Source organism: Capsicum annuum, chromosome 7 (assembly GCF_002878395.1).
Source record: "Capsicum annuum cultivar UCD-10X-F1 chromosome 7, UCD10Xv1.1, whole genome shotgun sequence".
Taxonomy (NCBI): Eukaryota; Viridiplantae; Streptophyta; class Magnoliopsida; order Solanales; family Solanaceae; genus Capsicum; species Capsicum annuum.
The window spans coordinates 218,872,140-218,883,461 of NC_061117.1; the positions used below are offsets into that span (position 1 = coordinate 218,872,140).

The following is an 11,322-nucleotide window of genomic DNA, read 5'->3' on the forward strand; positions in this document are numbered from 1 at the left end:
AATCAAATTTCGATCCCCACTGGTGTGAAGACGGTCACCCTACGACTCGTAGTGGCCTTACGATAAGTCGTCGTCACTGGCAAACAGTGCTTCAGTAAATTGGCCATAACGATCTTTTACTCCGATATTGAATTAAGGCAAAACTGATGGCGTTGAAAAGATAATTAAATTATTTATCTTTTGGTGGGTGTTGATATCAAAAACACTTAGTAATATAGAAGTTATGCTCATTTGAAGTTGACTATGGAAAGATTCTTCTCAAGAATTCAATCAGTGAAGGATATTTTGACTTGTCTATAAGCTAGGAGTTATTTGTATCCTTAATATACGTCTAAATCAATTAACAAACCATCAAAAACTGATTTTTGATTTTGTATCTACTTGAAGCATGATTCTAATATTGGCTTAGATTTTTGAGGTGTTACAATATCTCCTTTTTGGGATTATTCGTCCTCGAATGAAGACGGACTTGGCTGAAAGAATAGGGAAAGAGTTGTAATCCCTGAAATAGAATTCTAAGAGTTGAATATGGACATGATGGTTAAATTTTCAATTATAACTTTGACTAATTTGAAAATTAGGTAACTCACTAGTACTGCTTGATTGAATTTTGAAGCTGGATAACTAACATGATATCGATTTGTGAATCTTGAAATCTTTTATGGTTGGGCTGAGTATAGAAGGATGGCCTCAGCTGTTGCAGAGCTCACTTGGCTAGAAGGGTTGTTTGCGGAGCTGAATGTACCTATGTCTAAGCCTATCACCTTGTTTAGTGATAGCAAGTCAGCTATACAACTGGCAGCTGATCCCATTTTTCATGAGAGAACAAAGCATATAGAGATTGATTGCCACTTTTTCAGGGATAAAATCAAGAGTGGTTTAGTACACACCCGGTATATTCCTACACATCTACAGGTACATTCTGACTAAGAGTCTGGGCCATGATCAACATTCTCTTCTATTGAGCAAGCTTGGCGTGCTGAACATTCTGCACCTTTCAGCTTGAGGGGAGTGTTGGAATCCATTCTCATCAGTTAGTTGGTTAGTAACTAATCAAATAGTTGGTTGCAGTAATATACATTCAGTTGGCTAGCATAGTTACTGTTACATTGAATTTTATGTATATCTTTGAGAGAGTTAGTTTGTTAGTTGGATGGTGAGCTAGCAGTTAGCTAAGTTGTATAGTTATAATTGTGCTGATTAACTGAGAATCTTCTAGATGATTCTAAAAAATGTACCCTCATCTATATATAGATGCTCAGGGGAAATAATACAAACACATGACAGTTACAGAAATAGCTTCTCTTCCTTCTTTCTTCTTCTCTGCACAATGCAGCTCTTTTTGTTTGTCCTTTCATTCGATAATTAGTGAAATCTTCACAAGGTATCATTAGTTCTTCTCGTGATCTTGTTGAGCAAGTGAGATTTTGCACTATTGCACTGTTTCATTAGTACTCTTCTCCTTAATATTATTCATGAGAAACTATTTGATTCTTTTTAGTCCAAAAGATGCTTTTACATCTGCAAAATGTCTGCAGAAAACTATAGTTGATTTTGGAAATGCTTCCAAAACGGAGCTCGACATTCCTACAAAATTTGACTAGTAAGCTTTGATCCTTAAAGACACTGTTAGCTGAGTAGAATACCTCTGGCTAGCTAACATTTTATACCCTGCACAGGTTGACTGCCTGTAAATTGTTGTAACATACGCGATTAAAGTGAACCTTTCCTTTCCGGAGAGACACTACTATTTCAAGCTGTCACTGTTCAAATTTGGAATGGCCTTGTTGTTGATGCGACTGTAAGCTTTGACGCAAGTAAATGAGAAGTAAATATTATTGGTGCCTAACCAATCCATACGAAGTGTGATTGACCGCGTCCTGTACATAGTGAGCTAGTCGAATTCTACACCTTTTTTGTTGTATATATGATGGTTTTACACTGTATACTTTTAACAGCTTGCTTATACTGATAAGGTGTCTTTCATTTTCCGACTTGTTTGTGGATGAGAATGTTTCTCTCAAAATTCATTTTCCAATTCTTGCCTTTTCTTATTCTGGAACAACTTGCAGGCATCCCTCGCAGTGTCTAAGCAGGTGTTCAGCAAATACTAATCAATTGGAATGTTATATATAACCAAGGGTTATTGTAACTTGTGAGAAAAATATTTGCATTAGTTAACAGACGTTCAACTTCTGATAAGAATTTCGGCAATTGGATAAATATTTTTCAATTCAACAATGTTGCATCAATTTAAAACGTGCTATTTTACATAATTCGTCTTATAGTATAATTATGTTTTTTTTTTAGGTGATGCAAGGAATTGGTCTACTGATTTATCCTTTTTAAAACGGAGCTTATATCGTGTGGTAGCTTTATTATATAATCAAGATCCATATACCTATTCAAAAGAATGATCTATATATATAGAGAGAGAGAGAGAGAGGAACCCAGAGCCCACTCGTGGGATTTCCCCCCTTTATATAGTGTTATAGACACAGAAATATTTTCTTTTACAGAGGTCATTAATGAAGGAATGTCGTGTGTATATTCCAGTTTGGGCTCCTTCATTAATGGCCTCTTTATGATGAAATTGAAAAATAATGAAAAACCCAAGTGGACAAATTGAGAGAAATATTTGCTTTTACAGAGGTCAGTAATGGAGGAGCATAAACCGGAATTTCAACTTGTGATACTGCAGTTAAATTTCAACCGGATTGTTTACAATAGAAGAACACCAGGCCGCAGAATTACAAAGCAAACGAAATATGTTTTTTCTCTCAAACTTCAAAGTGGTCTTTGACATGTGTTTTGTTTTAAACAATAGTTAACAGCTTGTATTAACATTATTTTCTTTTGACTCCATATGAAGAACTTGAATCAGTACAGAAGTCTGTTCATAACAGAAGCAAAGTCAAGGCAGAGTAGAAAGTCATGCACTACTTTGGTGGTGGGACTGAAGAGTGGACTTTCATTTCCATTTGATCTCCACTGTTCCAATGCATTCTAATCTGTCTACTGTACATGTAGTACAACTATAAACCTTTTCTCTCTTGCTAAAGATAGGTATGTAGTTATAAAACTTACGGACTCTTACAAGTTACAAGTCCTAATGTCGTTTGTGTTGGGCGATACAATAAATACAGGGTTAAAGAATAAACGAATCGACTGCAACAAAAGGGACTCATCTTTGCTTGGTTTCCAGGATGAGTCAAGAGCTCGAGGAAGGCAATGAAATGTTATTAATTGTAGACTTCTTTCCGCATGTTCTCGCAATTCTCACCTGTCCTTATTTTGGACAACATGTGAGCATCTCTTACTGTCCAAGTAGGAGACAGGGATGTCACCAAATCCTAATCAATTGGAATTGATATCTAGCGGACTGTTGTATATAACCAAGGATTGCTCCAGTCCACTTTGGATCCCATAACACACGTCCTTTCAATGTCTTCAAGCTCATCTACTCATGGAAATCCTCATAAGGCGAAGATCCACTTGATGAATCACTTTCAAATGGGGTGGTCTCTCTTGGCGACGAAGGAAGTGATTCTCTTTGTTGAGAAGATAAACCTGGAAAGGTCTTGTGTCAGTAACAAACTTTCAATAGATACTGGATTCAGATCCGAAATCAGCATTGCTTAAAAAGTAAAGGATCACACTGTTAGCCCAAACTAGGACAAAAACCAAGATGTAATATCAATTGTGAGTAAGCAACCTAGACATCATATAATTCTGGGAGTAATGAACAAACTACTAATGCTGGGTTCTACTGGTCAGCAGAGAACGTAGAATGGCTTCCAATATCGGTTCTTCTCAAGGGAAAGAAATAGGACTCTAAAGAGAGAACAGGATACCTTCAACATGGAAAAAGCTCCACCAACCTTTTGGTCCTCTTGAGCGGAACTTCTTTGCATGCCGTCTAATCATCTTTTTGGCTTTTGTTATGGTTAGTTGTCTGGCAAAAGGAGAGAACTCTGCCTCACTTTCACTCCAGTCACCAGTTATCTCATTTTCTGCTTCACCCCTCATTGTCCGAAGCACAAATGCCTTGGGTTTCTGACGCTGTGAATTAAAAGGGCCTTGGTAGACAAGGACATGGTCACTGAAGTATTGTATAATCTTACGGTGGTTTATGATTCTGCCGATCTTAATACAGCAAAGGATAATGATATTTAATGTGATGAAATATCAAATAATTACAGATCATGAAACTTATATGAAGATAATTTCAAAGGAATTAACCTACATTCCCGTCACTGATTTTAGGACTCCCCAGATGATGTGCTTCTTAATTCTTGAGAATAGCCTCTTGCCAGATTCCAGTAAATTCAACACGATGGAATGTATCCATCAGCAATCTTAAATCACTCACAGCAAATCTTGATCCTTCATATGTAACAAGCAACTCAACCTAGCCCATGCATATTAAACATGTATTAGTTCCGAAACAGAAAAACTGACGGAACTACAATCAGTTATTAGCCCAAGTAATGGAGTGACCTGACTAATCTTGATATTGTGAAACTCTCTCATTCTACGAGGCCTAGATTTTTTCTCATCCTGCGCCTTGCCCACCTTTTTTTCTTCATGAGAGGAGCGGCCAGATTTCATTAGTTTGGATTCTTTGGATTTGGTTCTGTTACCTTCATCTGGCTGCTCAACACCAGCAAAGGGCCCATTTGTTGAAGCAGCAGCACTTGAGGAGTGCATTTGAAGCATAAGTTCATCAGCAACATTTTCTTCCCGTGTTCTATCAAAGGATGATGTTTTGTCTTAGCTCAGAGGTTGAACCACAAACAATATTAGCTTTTAAGTTCTGCAACTTTGACCCCTGCAATATTCAGGCAAGTGAAATACATGCTTAAAAAAAAGAAATATAGGAGAATGTTGATAAAGAAAATCAGATTAAGCATAAATACTGAAGAATTTGCCAATCTGTAAGATAAACTTTACACCAAAAGGGATTACAAGCCACTCTTCACCAATCTAGCTAAGAAGCAACCCACAAGCAACCAAGGATCAGAGACTCACTTGAGAGGAATCAGCAGAAGAGGAAAACTGATTTGCCGATGTAACTGGTAATGCAGAAGTGCTGGATTTGGCAGAGGTCTGAGGATCTTTAGTTAGATGGCTACTTGACATTGGTGCTTCCTGAATTGATGAGCCTTTCCCTGTACGCCTGGAACCAGCAGTAGTGGAAAACTTCCAAACTTCCTGTAAGCACCAAAAAAATTTAGCAACTTTATCTTGTCAATTCTTCACCTGGGGAATAACTTATTAGCAACGTATTTCTGATATATGGGCATTAGACATACCTGCCAGCGCTGGGAGTCTTGTTCTTCTTCTGGAAAAAAGTACTCCCACAGCATTCTATACATCGTCTCAGTCAAATGTATCTTTAAGGGGTAAATCTTCCCCTGTGCAACAGAGGAATCTAAACAGGTTATATTATTATCTAAGAAACACCAAAATTTGAGAAAGGGTTAAAATCTCCCACTGAACTCCCAGGAGAAAAGTTTGATGTGTAATCAGTGTGAATAATGCAACGACCAACACAGTGCTCAGAAGTGTAAAGTTCTAGACTATGACAAGTTAGCCTTGTTAAAATAAAAATAAAAGCAAAAGGCTTAAAATCCTTATCAAAAGAGGATAGTTTCCATCTTTTGGAGCCCCCTGCTTAGCATCTACCCGAAGCATCACTTTTCTGTAAACATGAAAAGTGAAACTATATGGTCAGGATAATCAAGCAAATTGTGGTTTCAAGAAAACTTGCAACACCTAAAGGCCAAATATAACTGGTTAGCACCTTTAATTCCCACCAACTAATTCGCAGTCGTTTGCATGTCGTCACCTTTCTCACTCTAATCTTACGCTTTACATATAAAACTACTAACCTATCTTGGGTGGTCATTGCTTCTCCCAGGATAACCTTATAGTCCTTGCATGTACTTCTTTCTCGTCTTCTTGTAAGGATAAAGCTTATTTTTCTATGGTTACCCCCACTCTCATAAGTTTTCTTTCCCTCTCCTTAAAATGTGTGTTAGCTACCACTAAATCATAAGCTGAAGCAAATTCTAATAGTGCCTTCCCTTTTTCATTCCACCATGGTCCACCAACCCATAGAAAATGGAAGCATATAACACGTAGATGTGCAACATACAGAGCAGGAAAAAAACTGAAATTGTTGCATACTTTCCCCATTCAGCAGGAGCATTCCATGCAGATAGAAGCATATCAGACTTGGCATTTTGTAAGCAGTTTCTTACAACAAAGTACTTAGTCGTGAATTTAGCTACCCCGACATCTTTGTAATCACGGTCAAAATCATATATCTGCAAAAAGAAACACCAGATTATATTCCCTTCCTTCCAATTCAAGTGATTCCAATTTTAAAAGTGATAAATTAATGTCTTAAAAAAAAGTGCAGGAGCATTGAGGAGGATAACAGATGTTCTAAAACAACGAAACAGTTTTTTTTCTGGCTACAACATAACTGATTAAACACCTCTGACATGATACTAGCATTTCCTAAGAAAATGATACAGTTTCTGGTTGCAAGATAACTGTTTAAACACCTTAAGGATTGCATAAAAAAGGACACAGTAAGTTCCACTGTCAGTGTCCTGTACTGAACTTTACTAACACCATATCATGTAAGTGTATAGATAAAACTGTAGAAAGAAGTTGGCACAATGTGTTATTGGAACTTGTTTCCCTCTAACAACCACCAGCAACACAATATCTGACAAACCCTAAGTTTGGGCTTTGAATGATAACACCGAATTAGTGAGAGACAAAATTCATGGATTTACAGCTGATCTATCTCAGAGGGTTAAACCCTGCTACAAAAGTTCTCCAATGTAGGGAATATTACCTAATGGTTTTCAACTTTTAACCCCTCAAAATAAATGACAATTTAGCTGCTGCTTGCTCAAGTGTAATTGTGTAATTATGTAGACCTTTGAGTGCTAGCAGTTCGGATTCTTGTTTTCCTTTTTAATTTTCATCTCCTCTTTCTTTTTGTTGGAGAAACTATGGTGGTATAAGAATCATTATGAGATCACAATAAGACATGTTAGACATAAAGCACAACTCTAAACATTGCTAGACCTACAAGCCAGCAATACATGGATGTGTTACTTGTTCCCTGGGAGAATGCCAGGAGTATTGCAGCTGGCTAGTTTGATATATAATCCTACTGATAATGATTATCCTTCAACTGGCGTCACCATCATCAGAACTCTCTACAGGAATTTATCCAAGCAAGGATAAAACCAAAAGCACTAAAGCACCATGTCATTTATCTCAGCTTCAGCAAATGATCTACCATCCACGAGCATGCTCCAAACCACTTTATTAATTTGCAAAGAGATGCGCATAGCACAAGAAGGACTTTTGTTCTTTTCTTTCTCCATCAATCGGAGTTGTGCAGCTTTCTGTAGAGCCATCCTGAGAGAAGCAGATGCCGCTTTTCTAGATTTTTGAGCATTTACCATCTCTTTCTTCAGTCTTTGCACCTGCAGAGAGTTGATTTTTAAGCCTTCAACTTTATATACCTTCCATTCCTATTACTGTAATGACTATATGTATTTCAAAGCATAAATCTTAGAAATCTGTGAACTTCACAGGCTTCACTACCAAAGGACACCAGTTACCACATGCAAACCATAAGAAGCAGGTATGCTCGTCAAAATCTATGGGCAGTTGGATTGTATATTGGGGTATATAGGATTTGGAACATGGAGTTGAGCAGACATACCCAATTTTATTTAGACTTAAACTAGTTAGGTTCAAGTGGGTATAAATAACTACTGAACCATTTTGAAGAATATCTTTTACCTTTGTGCCACCAAGAGTTCTATTTCACCAAAAACAGGACAGTAAAACTGTCAAAATTCTTTTCCATCTTCTCGTAATTACTTTCAAATTACACTGGTAACTGCAAACTCCAAAACAAAAGGAAAACAAGGGCACATATATTCAAATAGAGGTTCTCTATACACCATTTCAAGAAATTCCTTGACACAGTCACGGATTGGAATTTAAAACATCGACAACACTCCAAAGCAAACAAAGGCTATGTCCAGACACTTTTCACCTGGAAATAATTTACGAGAATTATCAAAGAACTGAGAAGAAAATAATAGGCACGTGCCACTCAGCTATAACTTTTTGACGGCAACTTAACAGTAAGACAAAAAACAAGTGAAGAAACCCATGAAATCAAGGTATTTCTTGGGCATATTACACAACCACATTTGCATCACTACAGTGCACAGGAACAGATTGCCTTAAAATTTCCAAAGGGAAAAGAGAAATCTCAAAGCATCCTGAAACTTGAATGGCGGAAGTGCAGCAAGCTATCTCATGGCATACTATTCACAAAAATTGGTATTTGAAGCTGATTTGCTTATGATATATGGAAAAACTATGGATAAGAAAAGTCAAGAGGATCATGACAAGCCCTTGTATAGTATTTTCATTTTTCGGAAGGTTTTCATGATCCATCATTCGTGATATTCAACTCAGATAAAGCATTTTAGCCTGTACGCACACATTGACCATGTGTATTTTATTGGAAGTTGGACCAGTCAAGGCATATGGTTGGACTGGGTCATGATTGTGCTCATAAATCGCCTCCCATATTACTTATTTAAGTCTGTGAAAAATGATAGTGCTGGGGAAAAGAGGGAAGTGTAAAAACTCTTGATTCAACTGGAAGAACATCAGAAATTTGGGAATCTGCTAGGATCACGGAGTGATGGGACTAAATTATTGCAAGGGAATTTGTGACCTAGATTGGATCAGCCTAGAACAATATGTATTCAACTCTTCCTTTGGATCATCTGATTGACAAGTGTCCAGACCCAACAAAAAGGACATGACGTGAGAACCAGTAAAGGAGAACAGTTAATGACCCCTTTATGGGCACTAATGCCCAACAGATTCCATGTCACAGGACCTCAACTTTTCATCTTTGACTAAACCATGGGCATGGATCTTAAACTCTTGCCAAATTCAAAAACTTAGCTTTCCTTACAGAAGTTCAATGGCATCTTAACAGGCCATGGCATTGAATGATATTCCACAGTATAGTGGCAACTATGACTCATAGAAACAACTAGTAAGAGTACATATCATAGGATAAGACTTGAGCAATCATTTCAGAATCAACTTGTCAAACAGAAAAAGGAATTACGTCATACTTCACATCTAAACAATCTTAAAGTGCTTCAGAAAGTTCTTGTCTTACCAATATGGACCTTCCACCACTAATAATCCAAAGGTCGTCTTCCTTTACCGAGTTCCTGTCGGCAGATGCATCATTATAAAGAGACAACTTCCTAATATCATCCTGGATCAACTTCTGCACTCTTTCTTTCTGTTCAAGGTTCACTCTTGCCAGTTCTACCTCTTCAACACCATCAGGTACAACTTCGTCAGCCTCCTCTTCAACATCTTCATCGTCACCTGCTGGATACGACAGCCTAACTTTCTGAGGCCTGATTTAGGAATTTCAATTAATCCTCCCAAAGATATTAGATAAGATATGGAGATGCAACTCTCACATCCAAGTACAATAATAGAGGCTTCTGAGGAACAAAATGGGGATTAGATTGCACTTCTCAAAAATCACGTTAAACACTATAGGTTTTGCAAAGTAATGATTACAGATCATAATAACAGTCCTTACTTTGGAAGCTGGGCAAATAGAAGATTGGTCAACACATCTAGCATAACTTGGAACTGGCGGGATGTCATTGTTGCTGTTATATTATGTGAATTGAATGAAAGCTCCTTCAAAGGCTTCACCTGTGACAACAGTATAACACTTCGTCATGATTGAGAATAAAGTGATGAGAACATAAGTCAACAAAAAAATCAAGGGATGAAAACATATAATGTAACAAAGAATTGGTAAAATTGGTCGAATAGAGATATTTAGGTTATCACAAACTTTACAAACAGGGGATACCTTTAAGTTGGCTGTTCCAACTTTATGCCTAGTATAGCGGAAATACATATCACAAGGCATAAAAACTCTCTCCAGTAAAGCTCCAAAGCGCTTCACTTTCAGTGAGCTTCTTCGAATTTTAGGAAGCCACTGCAGTCCAGCCCCGGGATCTACGTCAGTTGGGACAACATGTGCCTATACATGTTCTAACATCACAGAGTACTCCATGATTCCATGTCATTTCAGGTTGAGATTCACGAATTTGAACATTCCCTCCACCTAGAGCTTGTTTAATCACTTCATAGCCAATGGAAAGAACTGAATGGAATGAGCGAGCCAAAACAAGGCCAGTCACAGCCGCTAACAGAAATCTACCCTGGTAAAACAAAAGGTGCCAATTGCATTAGCATCAACGAAAAACTAAAGCATTGCAATAGAGTTTATATATTTGGTTTTCCCCTTTCTTTATTTAGAGTCATAAATTTGGGAAACACTTTCAATTGGGCATGGCTAAGAAATTAGAGGCATCTAGTCTTACACGAGTAGGGTACTTCTAAGACCTTCAAGCAGTCAATGCTGCAGGATAAAACAAACTTAAGAGGCACTTGGTAAACATGATGTGGTCATGAACATATTGTTCACTAAATGTTGTCATCATTATCCATTAGTTGGAAATGAAAGAAATATATGGAAAATATAGTCTTATATCTTGGTTATCAAAGATATAATAGTCTTATATCTTCAGTTAAATATAGTGTTATCAGTCTTTGAGAGTTCCAACTAGTTAAGAACTTGCTGTCACAGCAATAGTCGTTCATCAAATATATTCATTTGGTAGTAAAATCCTACTCCATTTCTGTCTTCCCACTCTTCTCTCTTGCTCTTGTCTTGTTCTTCTTAACTCTCTTTATTCTTCTCTTCTTTCTCCCCTCTTTTCTTCTTTCTCTTTTCCCTCTTATTTATTTCCACTGCCTTTCTGCTTCTCCTTTACTGGTGCCGTGTAATAACATTGTGCACTCTTTAACCAGTAATATCCCATAATACTGAAATCCCTAAGAGTTTTTTTCATAAAAATAGTGTCCTCGTCTGGTGAATTGCATTTTGGAAAATTCTCTCCTTTTTCTTAATTAGAAGAAGCAGATTTTCAAAAACCTTAGGCATGAAATGCATCTCACATATTCCCTCTCGAACAGATTCAAATTGATCAAAATTTCATCACATTCTACGAGGGTCTAGATCCATACTTAAACTTAAATCAGCAGAATACTGAAACTGTATGCATACCAGCAATGTAAACATTAGCAAGAGTTGCATCACCAGGAAATTTTCATCCAAAAAGTTAGTTGAAAACTACAAGATACATCTAC

General features: G+C 37.2%; 1 protein-coding gene and 1 pseudogene across 1 annotated transcript; one reads left to right on the forward strand and one right to left on the reverse strand.

Moving 5' to 3' along the window:
* The first annotated feature begins 684 nt into the window (after positions 1 to 684).
* On the forward strand, positions 685 to 3,235 carry LOC124885903. The gene is made up of 4 exons (XM_047394167.1): positions 685 to 915; positions 1,539 to 1,603; positions 1,959 to 2,096; positions 3,031 to 3,235. Exons 1-4 carry the CDS (start codon positions 685 to 687, stop codon positions 3,233 to 3,235), a joined length of 639 nt encoding a protein of 212 aa, XP_047250123.1.
* The window catches only part of LOC107876888, a 30,732-nt pseudogene continuing 22,229 nt past the window's right edge, over positions 2,820 to 11,322 (reverse strand).

Bases quoted from the DNA above. Each gene is read 5' to 3' on its own strand.
- LOC124885903 (XM_047394167.1), top strand. From the start codon at position 685: ATGGCCTCAGCTGTTGCAGAGCTCACTTGGCTAGAAGGGTTGTTTGCG. The intron at 916-1,538 runs GTACATTCTGAC...AAATGTCTGCAG, and splicing joins ATATTCCTACACATCTACAG to AAAACTATAGTTGATTTTGG. The intron at 1,604-1,958 runs GTAAGCTTTGAT...TACTTTTAACAG, and splicing joins ATTCCTACAAAATTTGACTA to CTTGCTTATACTGATAAGGT.